The 15,134-nt window shown below is 41.9% G+C and overlaps 2 protein-coding genes across 7 annotated transcripts in view; one reads left to right on the top strand and one right to left on the bottom strand.

Moving 5' to 3' along the window:
* Window positions 1–11,663, top strand: part of asap1b (ArfGAP with SH3 domain, ankyrin repeat and PH domain 1b) — a 57,448-nt gene extending 45,785 nt beyond the window's left edge. For 2 of the 6 annotated variants that reach the window (XM_044045344.1, XM_044045333.1), the window contains 11 exons: window positions 611–726; window positions 820–887; window positions 1,489–1,596; window positions 1,991–2,219; window positions 4,220–4,288; window positions 4,785–4,946; window positions 6,479–6,557; window positions 6,672–6,736; window positions 7,477–8,066; window positions 9,945–10,067; window positions 10,200–11,663. In XM_044045344.1, the coding sequence (XP_043901279.1) occupies window positions 611–726; window positions 820–887; window positions 1,489–1,596; window positions 1,991–2,219; window positions 4,220–4,288; window positions 4,785–4,946; window positions 6,479–6,557; window positions 6,672–6,736; window positions 7,477–8,066; window positions 9,945–10,067; window positions 10,200–10,274 (1,684 nt within the window). In that variant the 3' untranslated portion in view covers window positions 10,275–11,663. The remainder of the gene's footprint in view (window positions 1–610; window positions 727–819; window positions 888–1,488; window positions 1,597–1,990; window positions 2,220–4,219; window positions 4,289–4,784; window positions 4,947–6,478; window positions 6,558–6,671; window positions 6,737–7,476; window positions 8,067–9,944; window positions 10,068–10,199) is intronic. The other 4 variants (XM_044045376.1, XM_044045367.1, XM_044045361.1 and 1 more) reach the window with 3 other exon arrangements.
* Window positions 11,664–12,353: 690 nt separating this feature from the next.
* Window positions 12,354–14,546, bottom strand: si:dkey-37o8.1 (Elongation factor 1-alpha-like). Its single transcript, XM_044045390.1, has 7 exons — window positions 14,294–14,546; window positions 14,020–14,199; window positions 13,632–13,928; window positions 13,412–13,562; window positions 13,082–13,338; window positions 12,769–13,003; window positions 12,354–12,689 (listed from the first exon to the last, which is right to left on the bottom strand). Exons 1-7 carry the CDS (start codon window positions 14,435–14,437, stop codon window positions 12,589–12,591), a joined length of 1,365 nt encoding a protein of 454 aa, XP_043901325.1. The 5' UTR covers window positions 14,438–14,546; the 3' UTR covers window positions 12,354–12,588.
* Between the last annotated feature and the right edge of the window lie 588 nt (window positions 14,547–15,134).

Below are 15,134 nucleotides of genomic sequence, written 5' to 3'. Positions count from 1 at the left end.
GAAACATCAATGGTTTACAGCTAAATGGTGTCGTAAACAACACTTTGGTTGGGAAAACAGAGTATTCAGTGTGAGCTGTCTGTCTGTCGATAATAAAGCAGTGGTTGTGCAGAGGAGAGCTTAGTGCTGCGCACACACACACACATAGCTCGGATCAGATTCCCACAAGGCAAAGAGAAATGGGTCAAGCACTTGTTCTCTGCTTTAATTTATTCCTCTCTTTTCAATTGTTTACCCACCACTGCTCCTACCGCACACAGCCTGCACGCAGAAGGAGTGGAAGCCTCTCATTAATTAATAGCTGCGCTTATACAGTGTCATGCTTGGCCCTCATTATTCAAAATTATGCAGAAGATCTGAAGTAGGTTATGTGACTGCAGTATCGAGGACAGTTTTTGCACAGTTGATACGGGGGTTCCATTTTTAGCTTGTTTTTAATGTTCACTTCAGACTTAAGATGGAAAACACTCAGACTTTTTTTTACATCACACAATCCTCTGTAATAACACTTTTACCCGAAGCTACAGGACTGTGGAAAACACCCCCAGCTCCTGACCTATATCCTGACTAATTTGAACATGTATATCTGTGTTTTTTTTTCTTTTTTTAGTGGTAATCTGGATAAGCAGACAGAATATGGGAACACTGCCCTGCATTACTGCTGCATGTACGAGAAGCCCGAATGCCTCAAGTTACTCCTGAGGGGGAAGCCGGCGACTGACATCAGTGAGTCACATGTCAAGGTTCATCCTCTCGTTAATGTCATCTGTGCACATGTGTCAGAGTCTAACTGTTGATTATCCCCTCTGCTGCCTGCAGCCAATCACAACGGAGAGTCGGCACTGGATGTTGCCAGGCGACTGAGGAACACTCAGTGTGAGGAGGCAGTAAGTACAACACACGGCCACACCGGCCGGAGCTGCGAGACATCACAGGAGCTTTTAACAAGGTCTTAAGGATGTATTTGAATGAATAAAGATGGACTGGAGGAGATGAGACAATTCTTTGTTGAGCATATACTGTGGTGCATTCAAGTGTTGACCGCTCACTGGGCAGATCATTCAGAACACTAGATGGCAGTCAAAGTTCTGCTTCTCGCTCCAGGCAACAGTGACAGCAGAGTGGAAGTAATTGTCGATGTACGTTTGTTAATTTGAGTGTGCGGTGCAGATGAGAAAAGCAGCATTAAATGCAGCGTTTCTCTGCGGTTTCTCTTAATATTGGGGAGCAGAACAGTTACAGAACCTATGGTTTAGTTTTGTTTTCCAAATCGTTACGTCTCACAGTGATTTGTAGTGTTCATGTACCAGTTTTTGATCGTTCTTTTGAGGATGTTTTAATCACTAAATTAATGTCCCGCTTTTCTTTCTCACATGGTAGTCTTAGGAATTGAACTTATAATGAGAATAAATAGTAGTCACAGCCCTAGATTGTAACCTGTGTTCATTCATTCAGTTGCCTTAACTGTTGAGTCTCTGTGTGTTTTAGCTCGTGCAGGCCGCAGAGGGGAAATTCAACCCTCACATCCATGTGGAGTATGAGTGGAGCCTCAGACTGGAGGAGATGGATGAGAGTGACGATGACCTGGATGATAAGGTTGGGACACATCGCTAATTTTATTCTTTAGACCTGAATTCATGCAGATTTTCACCACGCAGCACACCAGCCGACTAAATAATCTATTTTCCTATAAATTGGAACAAAAATTACAAAATTGACATCATGTTTTATTCAAGAAAACCCGACACTAGCGACTGAGACCATTAAATCCTTCGTAAAATGAATACTGATATTATAAAAGTGAGAAGTAGGCTCGGTTTCACTTTGACTGACATTTAAATTGGCAATTTTTTTGCAGTTGCCTCCTTGGCTTTCTTTGGTCTCACTTTTCAAACTATAAGTTACCGTGTAATCATCGGCATGTCGGGTTTTGGTGAAATCTCTTTTAAAAAAATGTAATGACAGCAGTGACTGTTGATTCCCCCTCCAGCCCAGTCCCATCAAGAAGGACCGCTCCCCGCGGCCTCAGAGCTTCTGTCACTCCTCCAGCCTCTCCCCCCACGACAAGCTCTCCCTGCCGGGCTTCATCAGCCAAAGGGACAAGCAGCAGCGCTTGTCCTACAGCGCCTTCACCAACCAGATGTACAGCGCATCCACTGACCTCACCTCCTCCCCCGTGAGTGACGGGCCACCTCTGCCACCCAGGAACCAGGGAAAAGGTCAGAACTGCCTGCTCCAAGCGCCTTTAACCCGACATCCATTTTCAGACAATATTCACCTTTATCTCCTGATTATAAACAGAGCAGTCAGTAAATCCAGGTGCTGCTATTATTTTTGTAAATGTTAGCCTGTAATGCAAATAGCCTGTGTGTCCCCGATTACTTCAGAGCAAAGACAGCCTGTCTAACTGACTTTAGTATGTCTGTTAATGTTTGATTTTTGCAAACGTATGCCTAGTAATCACTTTCTTGAAAGTTTCTTCCGTGTGCGCCGTCAGTCGGTCGAAACACACACACACACACAGACACACATTTACACACCCTGCCGTGGCATGCAATTTGTCAACAGAGATAGATCAGAGGGCGTGAAGCAGGTGTCATTAAGACTGCTTACATAGTAAAGCGTCAGGAAAACATGACTGCAGGACAGGGCAGGGTGGCAGCGGTTTGTCAGGCGTGTGAAAAGGAAGCTGGATACACACTTAATCAGTAACCACAACACATTACATTATACACACACACACAGGGCGTGCTGTCTCTGCAGTATTAGAATTAAAAATAACAGTGGTCCCTCTGAGGAGGGAGGTTTGAAAGATTGCAAAAGCTGAAGCTGTAAAACATCCATCCTAACGAGTCATTTAATCCATTACGGTGCTTTTTTTTCCCGTCTTATTTTTCCCTGAGATTCCACCTGTTTCCAGTGCAATTACGATATCATATATTCATATTTCAAACTTGAGCTGTAAGGGTCATGTGTTGTTAGGATTTTTACTTCACTATAGAGGTTATATTTATGCTCTCAGTTTTCACATTTGAAAGAACAGGGTTCCCTTTTATTATCATTGCACAGAAAACGCAGCAGTGAAACTGGCAACGAAATTTAGTATTACTACTAATTGTAGTTACTGTAAACTATGATTCAAGAAAAAAGAAAATAAGTGTATATGTATATAAATATATATAAAAGTAGTGCAAATCTAAACTATAGACTTAAAAACAGGAAAGAAAACTGTAAGCAAACAATATATGAAAAAAATAACAAAAATAATATTTCCCAAGGTGTGGGAACCCTACGTTTTAATCTACATTTAAAGTTTAATAGAAGTTTTTTAAAGGTGGCAGAAATTATACTCCTTGTAAATATGTTTATACAAGTCTATAAAACAATTTGATTTTCACAGTCTTAGAATAAGCCTTTTATATGTGCTTTAGCCGAGGTGCTTGTTTTATTGCACCAGTCGCCAGAATCTGTTTTTTTGTTAAGAAGTAGAAGCGTACTACACAAACAAAGAGAAATTATGTCTCCACCCACATAAACCTGATGCATGTACTAATGAAAACAGCACAGAGAATGAACCTTCACATCCTTTTTGACATGTGAAGGCCACCGTAGTTTCCTCGATGCCCTTGGAAAAGGGTCAGAGGAGTGGAGGAGTCTTCTCTCGCCATTACATGTCACACATTATTGCACAGTTGACCTTTCAGAGAAGCTCATTAGAAAGTCAGGATCTTTAACTTCCTGTCCACCACAGGAACCAGGTTCTAAATTCAGTCCCCGGTGCAACAAACGTCTCTGAGTTTAGTTCCTCATTAAAGCAACACTGGAAACAGTTGTGATTTTTACTTGTGCAAAAATAAGACGAAACGCCAGCTGGGGTTAAATGATGTACCACCCTGCACACTGTATAGATGCTAACTGTGCAGAAGCTCTTGATAAATGCAGCTCTCTCTCTCTCTCTCTCTCTCTCTCACTCTCTCTCTCTCTGGGTGTTGATGAGCTCGCCCCAGGCCGAGCGTCGCTCCGTTTCTCCTTTTTTTTTTTCTTTGCTTGCCACTGACAAGATTTCATCTTGTTATTTTAGTGTGTGGGAGCAGCTCCTTTTTTTTACCTTCTTCTTTTTCTTTTTTTTTTTGTTAAGACTGACATGCTGTAGATTCTCTCCCACACTCCTCATCTCGCTCTCTTTTCTTTCTCTTTTTTTGTTTCTCTATTCTTTCAGCTCCACACTTGGCATTCCTTGGCTCTCATTCGCACTACGCCACACTGGCTGGCACTCGACCATACATCAGTGAATATCCTGTTTTTTACGTTTTCCCCCCTCCTTACTCGGCTGTGTTTCCCTCAGTTCTCTTCCTTTACAGCTCAGTTTTTTTTAAAGGGTTGAAGGTGGGAAATGGGGCCACGTTGGCAAGTGGAGTAAATGATTTCTTGCCTACGTGATTTTGATTTTTTACCATCCTTGAGCTGTAAAAATCTTTACCACAGCTGATTCCTCTCTGGCTGAGCTCTCTATTAGCTGCTCTCACACGACATTTTGTTTTCCTTTAATAGAGACCGGTGTTGTCCCACTGTAAAGAGACAGGTGTAGTCATAAAACATCTTATACACACACTAAAAACTCACTTTTGAGTTACCATGATCACATCTCCTCTCTGTTCATGTTTCATCATCCTCTCCTCTCCTTTAACTGTTTCTGGGATGTTGGGGGACGGGGGTTAACAGAATGATATCTTTTTTGGTGGGGGCCTCATCACCTCATGTGTCTTATGTATCCGCTCCTCCAGCTCCTCCCCCATCTGGCCCTCCCTCTACACTCACACCAGGAGGCAGCTCCACCCTGTCCAAGAAGAGGCCTCCGCCCCCACCTCCTGGACACAAACGCACCCTGTCTGACCCACCCAGCCCGCTCTCTCACAGTCCACACAGTAAAGGGGGCTTGACTGGGGGTGAGACACGCAAGCACACAGAACAGTCGGGCTGAGCCAAAAGTAGCACGACTCTCCTGGGATTTTTCACTCACTTTGAGCACTGAATTAAAAACATGTTTTTTGTTTTTAAATAATCCAAATCAAGGTCCACCTGCTCGCTTATTCCAGCGCTTACAACCATTTTATCAACCGAGGTAGCCAGGTGAATTGAAGTGAAGCCCAGGATGTGTGGCAGAAGTAGCAGTTAGCCACAAGGGGGCGACTCAGCCAGTTGCAATAAGAACTCAGTTTGAATGAACATCTATAAATTGAGCTTTTGCTTGTCACTTGATTTATAACACCAGTTTAACATTTTCTCCTGGGATTAATGCTCTCAGTCACTAGTTTCAGGTCTGCAAATTTTGTTCCCATTTAGAGGGAAAATGATGACGCAACTGTGTGATTGACAGCTGTAATTGTCCAGTAGGTTCCTGGTTGCAGGTGAAACTGTCATGGCACTTTTTTTACATTTCTGGTAGTGAACTCTCTTGCGATGCTATTGAGTTCCAGAAAAAGCTTTTTGTTGATCCATTAATTAAAAAGATCGGGCTGCTCTCGTCCTAATGTTTGCCGTTTTTAACAAATCTGATAAAAACATCAAGTCAGTTGTGCTGTGTCTATAAAAGCAGCTGCTCACTTGGCAGTGTTTCAACATTTCTCAAACAGGACTTAAGAGAGCATTTATTAGAGGCTATTTTCAGCCGTAGATGAATTTGCATTGGACTCGTTCATGAATATTTACACATTCAGGGCTGTGTATGTAGATTAGCATCCATGTTCATGTTAATGAGGGAACATGACATTCAGAGCAACAGTCACTGTTGTTTTGGGTTTTTTTTCCGTCGTACAACACAGAAATGTATCATGTGTAGAATATCATCATCTGTGCTGAAATTTTGGAATCCATTTTGATAGTTGAAAGTTAAGGGAAACTGTAGGTACCTTCTTTAATTAAGAGTTTAAAATGCGTGATCAATTTCCAAATAAAGATTCAGGGTCAAACAAGTTACTTTATCCAATCAAAACCCTCAAATTAAACAAGTCACAGCATTTCATGTGTCTTTCAGTGAGGCGTTTAAGTCAGGTCGATCAACAGTGAGAAAAGAAACGGGGAATTAAATCAAACGCGCCTCAATTTGCAACCGAATATCCCATATGTCTATGATGAGGATTTTTTTTAAAACCATTATTTCACTTGTTATTGTTCATCCTCTGTGGTTTTGGTGTTTGTGGATTCTTTGTCACACACATTATTGTAACACCCAAACGCTAATTAAATTATGACACTTCATATTGCACAATGTTGGCTTCCAAATTAGTCGGGGCTCATGGAAAGCTCAGCCAGATGACGCCTCCCTCATTATTTTTCATTTATTTATTTATTTATTTTGTTTTTAAAGCCATCGCAGCATGTTAATGTATTTCCACATTTACACTAATACCATGTCTCAGCCGGTGCTCTGATGCGGTGTTGACTCACCTGTTTGTCGTCATCAATGTTAATATTCCAGGGAGTGACTCGACTCCGCCACCCGTCAACAAGATGTCTCCTGTTTCTAACAAGTTTGAAGGCATTCCTCAGCAGCAAAGGTACCAAAACCAAAGTGTCACTAACTCAGATAACGTTAATCCCAGGTAATTAGATACCACCAGTGTCTTAGATTTAAGTGTTCAGTACAATGTAATTTGTAAATCTCTTCCCAGCACTACTTCAAGCAACACAAAGTCCACACTTGGTCCAAGGGTTCTTCCCAAACTACCTCAGAAAGGTACAGAACTTTTGTTTGGTTTTGCATCTTTAGGCATTAGTGCTTCATCCACACTGCTCTGTTTTCATGTAAACAGTTCTGGGGAAATACCTACAAAACAATTATTGACTTGGTTCCTTGAACCTCTCCAGATAATGTGTATCTGAAAATGTTTGTAATATTATTTAGAGTGAATGGTTAGGGGTTAAGGAGTTGTTTATATTTGAAAATTGTCAATTGAAAAGATATAGATGCATTTCAGTGTTGGGAGTCAAACTATGGAATGAGCTCAGGCATGTGTAGCTCTCTGTTCCGTTTCAGAAAAGCCTTAAAAGGCAAAATAATAAAGGATTATTTAAATTAAGAGAATGTGAATGAAGTGTTGTGTACAGTGGTTGTTTTTTTTTGTTGCATTTTAACATTTTAACAATTTGGTTTTGTGGGATTGTAACTGATATTCTGGGTTATGCTGATATATTGGGCGTATCAGTATGGACATAGACTACATCTGAAACTGAGCAAAAATCCTAATTTGGATGATTATTAATGTCAAAAATGAAAGCATAGTCGTATGGAATTAGCATAAGATATCTCATGTTCAATCCGGTTTATACTGTAAATATCAAGCCCATACTTCATTTTTTTTCTATATTGTACATTCACAGATTATTATTTATTACCTGTGACACTGTAACTGTCCCCATTGTGGGATTAATTAAGGACTAAGTTATGACTGAGGGACTTTCTGCTGCTCTCCACAGTGGCATTGCGGAAGATTGACACTATACACCACCCGTCTATCGACAAACCCAACCTTCCTCCAGAGGTCTTCCAGAAGTCCCCGCCTGCAACTGACACTCCACAGAAGGCTCCTCTGGCAGAAAGGCCCCAGTTGGGAGACCTGCCCCCCAAGCCGCAGCCGTCTGAACTCCCCCCAAAACCTGGAGAACTTCCCCCAAAGCCGCAGCTGTCTGACCTCCCTCCTAAGCCGCAGCTGGGAGACCTTCCGCCCAAACCCCAGCTCAAAGACCTCCCTCCCAAGCCTCATCTCGCAGACATCCCCCCCAAACCTGGAGTGGCAGAGTCCGCGCCGAGGCCACCTCCCGGAGAGACGCCGCAGCGGCCTCAAACGCAACCTCCTCCTCCACCTCAACCTCAGCCGCAACCTCAAGCTCAGGCGCAGCCTCAACCGCAGCCGCCTCCTCAAGCTCAGCCGCAGCCGCAAGACTCGCCCTCACCTAATCAGCAGCCCAATATAGCCACGCCCTCCCACCAACCTGCTGAGGACACCAACGGGACGCCAGCGGGAACCGCAGAGACTCCTGTGCCACTACCAAGAAAGATCAACACGGTAGGACTGCACTCAACCTTGTTCTCGATCAAACAATTAACGAGTCAGTGTGTACCATTTAAGGGGTTTTATAAGCAACATTTTAATATGGACTTAAGGCAAAGGCCATTCTTTACTGCGGCAGCCATCTTTTGCTGGCATGTTTCTACAGCAACACAATCTGGATAAACCAGCCAGAGTGTGTGGGTTTAAAGTGGAATCTTCCACTGAAAGAGATGAAGAAGGACATGTTTGTGGTATGTGAAGAGTCCTCCATTTGTTATCAGTCGTCTCACTGTTAGACATCACTGATTCTTACAAACTGCTATCAAGTCACAATTAATTGTGTTTTTTCTGAAACTATTAGTATATTTTCACCTTTTTATGCATGATTTTCTTTTTAACAAAAATATTGGACTTCCGTCTGGAGCAGTTGTGTTAAACTTAAACTGTATTCAAATGTAACATCTGCAGAATTTAGTCCCCTTGCTGGTTCAGTTTCAGTTTTAAATCATATTTTTCAAAAATTCCCGCTCGCATTACAGTGTAACTGAAAGAGTCACGTGATCTGAGTCGTTTGGAAATCACCTTGTGGCCCAAAGGCATTCTTATTTTACAGTTTCCTTCTCTTTTATTGATTTCTTTTTATCTCTTTTAAGATTTATTGTCCTGAACTTGGGTTACTTGTGTATTTGGATTTTTTTTTTTGTCCCTCTGTGTTGCCTGGTCGGTTTTTAAAGAGTCCTCATGGTCGCAGTGAGTTTACAAAGTAAATTAAAGGTCCAGTCAGTGCAGATAAACAGAAAAACTATGGAATCCTTCACTCATTCCTCCCATTCCCAAGCATGTCAAGGAAATACGGTGGCCTTCACACACCAGAGCAGATACAGCTCGTCTTTGTTGACGTTGTAAGCTTCTGCTTTAAAAACCCCAAAAACCCCAACCCCTCTGGTTGATTAGTCCTAAAGGGCTGCTGTTAAAACATGGCAACACAAGACATTTTTGCATTAAAATATCTAAAAACATCAAGACTCTCATATATTTTACTCTTCAAATCCACAGAACTAGATTTTTTTCAAAGTAACAGACAATTTAATTTTTCAGGAAGTTCAGGATCAAACCTTCTATGACATTTCAGAGTGATGAAGGAAATAATTGGTACCACTAATTAGCCAGTGTTATTTTTCATTCGGCTACTTGGTCTTTTGTTGTTGTTCCTATTGAGAGACCCCTACTGGCAGAATTGACTCACTGTGCCTTTAAGTTTATATAAAGGCTGATTCTAAACCTACCTATTCCAATCATACACTTATACAAAAATGTATTTGTTTATTCATCCATTCATTCAATAGGGATAATGCAGTGTTACATAGTTCCAAGACGGAGCATGAAGCGGACATGCTGCAAGCTATATATAGCAAATGCTAATTTACGTCTCCAGTGCCTAGTTGGGCTTTTGTATGTAAAACGATTTGATTTGAGCCTAAAGTAAAAGATTGTATATATTATGCACAATTTAATCTGGTATGGAATTCCATAAATGACGGCCTTTTTACAGAAAAAGCAGATTGTCCAAACCTAGAGTAACAATGCGATATTTTAGTTACAATTTACTGTGCTCCAGGCCACTCTCTTATTGTTTCGTGTTTGGATAAATAAACTCCAGAACCCCCATGGTTCTCAAACTGTGGTATGTGAGCTTCCTCTGGTGGTACTTGGAGGAAAATTAGAAATACTGTTCTTCTGTCTATCACCAGGGTTTGTGATAACAAATAATAATAAAAATTCTCTTATTCTCTTATCTCCAGTTTCAGAACCACTGCACTAGACCTTTACAATAAAAGAAAAGTAGTGTTTGTGTGTGTCGATTATAACCGTTTTGATGTGTTTTACATTCAGGGGAAGAGTAAAACTCGCCGGGTCAAGACCATCTACGACTGTCAGGCCGACAACGACGATGAACTGACGTTTGTTGAAGGAGAAGTGATCATAGTTACAGGAGAGGAGGACCAGGAGTGGTGGGTAAGTCCAGCCTCGCTACACTTCACCTCAAGAGCTCTGGGGTGTTCACACGGTTTTCAGACAAAACTAAATAAATAAAAAATACCCACCACTTTAATGCCGGATAATAATCTTTTTCCTTTCTCCTTCCAGATCGGGCACATTGAAGGAGATCCAGAAAGAAAAGGGGTGTTCCCTATGTCTTTTGTGCACATCCTGAGTGACTGACAGAAAGCCTTGCACTACGCCTCTCCCTAAAGCGGAAGCTCCTGTAAATAGCGATCATAACTAACACCTCTTGTCACAGGACAAGTGTCTAAAGGAAAGAAAAAAAAACAAGCAACCCAAGAAGGATCATCTAGCCATGGATGGCCTTCATCCATGCTGTACAAAGAATGTGTGTATTCTTCCTCTACCAGTATTATCTTAACCCTATAGCACGGCTGCGACGGAGCCACTCTCAGAACCCTAGCACTTAACCTAAAAAAAAAAAACAAATAAAGTCTATGTTTATGCTGTTACTGTGTATATATGTATGTAAATATATATATTTGTGTGTGAGTGTACATACATGTTTTATTGTACAAAACATGTACCACTGCTCTACGCCCGCTCCGATTAAGCATCAGGGCGGCAGAGCATGAATTTTATCTGTATTACTTTTACTGGCCCTCGAGTAATTATCAGCTTATATTTCCGGGGAAAGAAGAAAAGAAAAGAAAAAAAAAAGGACAAATAGGAAAAAGGAATGTGAAATAGGTCATGTCACTATTTGTGTCTTGCATCCCTGTTTGCCACCATAATTGACTGAAGGGGCAGGAGTCTCTACCCACTGATCTTTTCCGAGATGAAGACTTTCATTCAATGTACTCCTCGTTCTTGCTTGCTTTGTGTGTGTATACACGTATTATACGGTTGTTTTACAGTATAGAAAACCTGCTGCTACCGTGTGGTGGAATATCAAGGCCTGTGGTTCACTGTCGGTCACTAATTTACCCCTCGTTACACTGTTCACTGTGTGTATGCTCTGTGCGTGGACTCGACTCCCATCTCTCCACAGTCCTTTGACCTTTTTCTGTGCATGGCGTAACAATGACTGGAATTGAGTGGAGTGCTGCGTTCAAAGACGCTCACCTCAGGGGTTTTAAAGAGCCACTATTATTGAAGCGGGAGTACACACACTCACATGCGTGGTGTCCTGTTTTTTAAAGCCACTATATTAACATCGACAAGTATGGGAACCCTAGAGAGGACATCTTAGCAATAACTTGATTTCCTGACAGGCTAGAAGTTTCACATCAACCTGTGTTGACAATTCAGTGTCTTGTAAAACCTCATGAGCTTGAATTTTTTTTATTATATATTTCATTTGAGTCATGTAATATCATTCCATGTTACTGGATTCAGTACATTTCCTAGGTTTGCTGCATGTGAACCAGAGATGTCTTTGAAATGAAGAGTGGACTTTGTAAAAAAAAAAAAGAAAAAAAAAAAGGCAGGAGAGCCAATGTATTTTCACCAGGTCCTCACTGACTTGCAGTTTTTTCCCCCTCCATGTTAAGGAAAATAAACCCCATCAACCCATTGTATCATTAAAGTGCTGTACTTCAACCCTCAGCCTGCTCCTGTACTTAAGTTACCACATGATTCAGATTTGTCTTCTCCTGGAATTTTAGAGAAAATTGTTTTTATGCAGCTATAATTGCTTATATGAGTATAGCAGTACAATTTTGGTGATTGTGCCTTAAAAAAAAAAAAAACTCTTGCACAATAGTATGAGATATTTGTCACCATATCAGTTTCCTTTTAACCTTAAGGATTATCTTAACATGTGATTAAAAGGATAATGGTATAAAAATCCTCATCTAAGAGAAACATTTTGTCATGATCGTTTAAGACAGGATTTCTTAATCCTGGTGCCAAGGACTCCCTGCCCTGCATGTTTTAGATGTTTCCCTGCTCCAACACACCCGATTCAAATAATCAGCTCATCAGCAAACTCTGCAGGAGCCTGATAATGACCCCTTTGAAACAGGTGTGGTGGAGCAGGGAAACATCTGAAAACTATGCAGGACCCGAGTTGAAAAGTCCTGATTTAAGACTCAACTAGGTCAGAAAACCCTGGCCATGAACATTTTATAGCCAGCAAGATACCAAGTACTTATGCCCAAGTCATTCTGAACATTCCCCTTGAAATACTGAACATTTGTGCTGCTCTTAATCAAACATGTAGTGTCCAATGACAAACTCCAGCACACCTTGAAAACTGTTAACATTTCTAAATTCCACAATAACTGAACTCACAAGTGCAAATTCTCCAAACAATTCCTTTTATTTTGTCATCTCAATTCTGATGTCACGTTTTAAACAGAAATACATCATCCAATTCTTAAAGCTTCTTTTTGGATTTAAACACAGGAATACTGTACACTTCAAAACACAAAAAGCATACTTTGTGTCAGAACACAAAGATTCAGTCTTAATAAAATTAACTGTACACTTAAAGCACTTCTACCAAAATCCTGGTAAACAAAAATTACACCTATTTACACACTTTCTGTGGTCTGGAGCCTTGCTCCTTCACCACTGACTTGATGACGCCCACAGCCACCGTCTGTTTCAGGTCTCTGGCTGCAAAGCGACCTATGGAGCACAAGACAGATTAAAATCATAGAAAGTCAACATTAATATTTTACCTTTAACACAAGGTCTGATACTGTACCTAAGGGAGGGTATGTGAAGAAGCTCTCCACACACATGGGCTTGATGGGAACCAGTTTGACAGTGGCAGCATCTCCAGACACCAGCACCTGTGGCTGGTCCTCCAGCTTCTTGCCTGTGCGACGGTCAATCTTCTCCTTCAGCTCGGCAAAGCGGCAGGTGACGTGGGCAGTGTGGCAGTCCAGCACAGGGGAGTAGCCGGCTTTCACCTTCCCTGGATGGTTCAGGATAATCACCTAGAGACCAAAAACACTGTCAGGAGATGAGTGGAACACTTTAGGGTCTCACACACACACTCTCCTGCATTTACCGACCTGAGCTTCAAAGCTGCTGACGTCTGACGGAGGATCCTGCTGTGCGTTGCCCGCCACGTCTCCGCGCCGCAGGTTCTTGACAGAGACATTCTTAATGTTGAAGCCAACATTGTGTCCTGGAAGAGCCGTCTGCAGCCCCTGGTGGTGCATCTCAATGGACTTGACCTCAGCCGTGAGCTTGGCAGGTGAGAACATCAGGGTCATTCCGGGTTTGAGGACACCCGTTTCAATCTTGCCCACTGGAACAGTCCCAACACCTGGAAACAACAGTCAGCACCTGATCCTCATTTTGACCACCTAGAATCAATCGATTGATTTCAATATCTTTACCTCCAATCTTGTAGACATCCTGCAGAGGTAATCGTAAAGGCTTGTTAATGATGCGCACAGGTGGCTGAATCGAGTCCAGAACTTCCAGTAGAGTTTTTCCACTTGAACTCCCTTCTCTCCGTCTGATTTTCCATCCTTGGAACCAAGGCATCTGCACAGAGACAACACTTTAATATGTTGCAAGTCACTTTTCAAGTGATTTCAAGCCAAAACCACTTACCTTCTGAGTCGCAGTGATCATGTTCTCCCCGGTCCAACCAGAGATTGGAACAAAGGGCACAGTCACAGGGTCGTAGCCAATCTTCCTGAGGAAGCCGCTCACGCCTCGCGCCACTTCTTCAAAGCGTTTCTGACTGTAAGGCGGTTCAGTCAGATCCATTTTGTTCACACAGACGATGATCTGCTTGACGCCCAGCGTGTAGGCCAGCAGGGCGTGCTCTCTGGTCTGACCACTTCTGGACACACCAGACTCATACTCTCCCTTGGCTGCTGAGACCACCAGGAGGGCAACGTCAGCCTGAAATCACACGTGGGGTACATCATTAAAGACATATTATGGGATATACTGTACATGTAAATGCAACCATGCATGTGCTCCATTCATTTACCTGAGACGTCCCTGTTATCATGTTTTTGATGAAGTCACGATGGCCTGGAGCATCGATTATAGTCATGCTGTACTTTTGGGTGTTAAACTTAAGCAGTGAAATGTCAATGGTGATTCCACGCTCCCTCTCTGCTTTCAGCTTGTCCAACACCCAGGCAAATTTGAAGGAACTCTTCCCCATCTGTAACAAAAACAGCATTTTTTTTATAAAAAGGAAAAAGAATTAGAAAACCCAACATAAATACATTTGTGGGACTTTCCCCCCTCTTCCTCACCTGTGCAGCAGCCTTCTCAAACTTCTCCAGTCGTCTCTGATCGATGCCGCCACACTTGTAGACGAGGTGTCCAGTGGTGGTGGACTTGCCGCTGTCGACGTGGCCGATAATGGCCACGTTAACGTGAGTCTTCTCTTTCCCCATGGCTGGTAGGCAGCAGGTTTGCTCACAAACTGCACAATTATTCTGAGATGAAACAGCAGTTGTTGTTTTTCACGCCAATTCTTCTGTCAAATGGATGTGACCCTTTTTGCACTGACTTTATAGGCTTCAAGGGGCCACTCTGACAACAGGTGTGCTGCTTAATTAGGCTTAATTAGCACCAGGTGCTGAAGAGTGGATCTGCTTAACCCGCCGAGTAGTTTGGAAACAGGGGAATAAAATGATGCCATGTTTTCAGATGGCTCTTTTATTTTTATTTTTTTAACAACTATTTACAATAAGAAATAGTGAAAATGCTCCAGCCTTGACTCAGTGTGACGCAGTGAGTTTGCATTAAAGTTCACAAGCATGGATGACGTAATAATCACCTAATAATCTCAAATTACAGTCAGGTGTGTGTCTTTTTAATGTGGCCTCTCCCTATAGATAGTTTATTTCAAACATTTCCTGCTGGTCACCTGTTTGAAAGGGAGGCAGAACACTATGAGAACTGGAGAATAAGAGATAAAATATACATGTTTTTAATATTAAACAAACACCTGATTGTAAATATCTGCTGCAGGAGCATTGGACTATATACTGTATGTATTCACAAGGATAGTTAAAATTGTATTTTTAAATTTTTATGTATTAAACTTCATTTCACAACACTAGGACAGTCAAAAGTGGGTGATTACAA

Source organism: Solea senegalensis, linkage group LG1 (assembly GCF_019176455.1).
Source record: "Solea senegalensis isolate Sse05_10M linkage group LG1, IFAPA_SoseM_1, whole genome shotgun sequence".
NCBI classification, from domain to species: domain Eukaryota; kingdom Metazoa; phylum Chordata; class Actinopteri; order Pleuronectiformes; family Soleidae; genus Solea; species Solea senegalensis.
The sequence above is the reverse complement of the archived record's forward strand: the minus strand, read 5'-3'. Positions and strand labels throughout refer to the sequence as shown.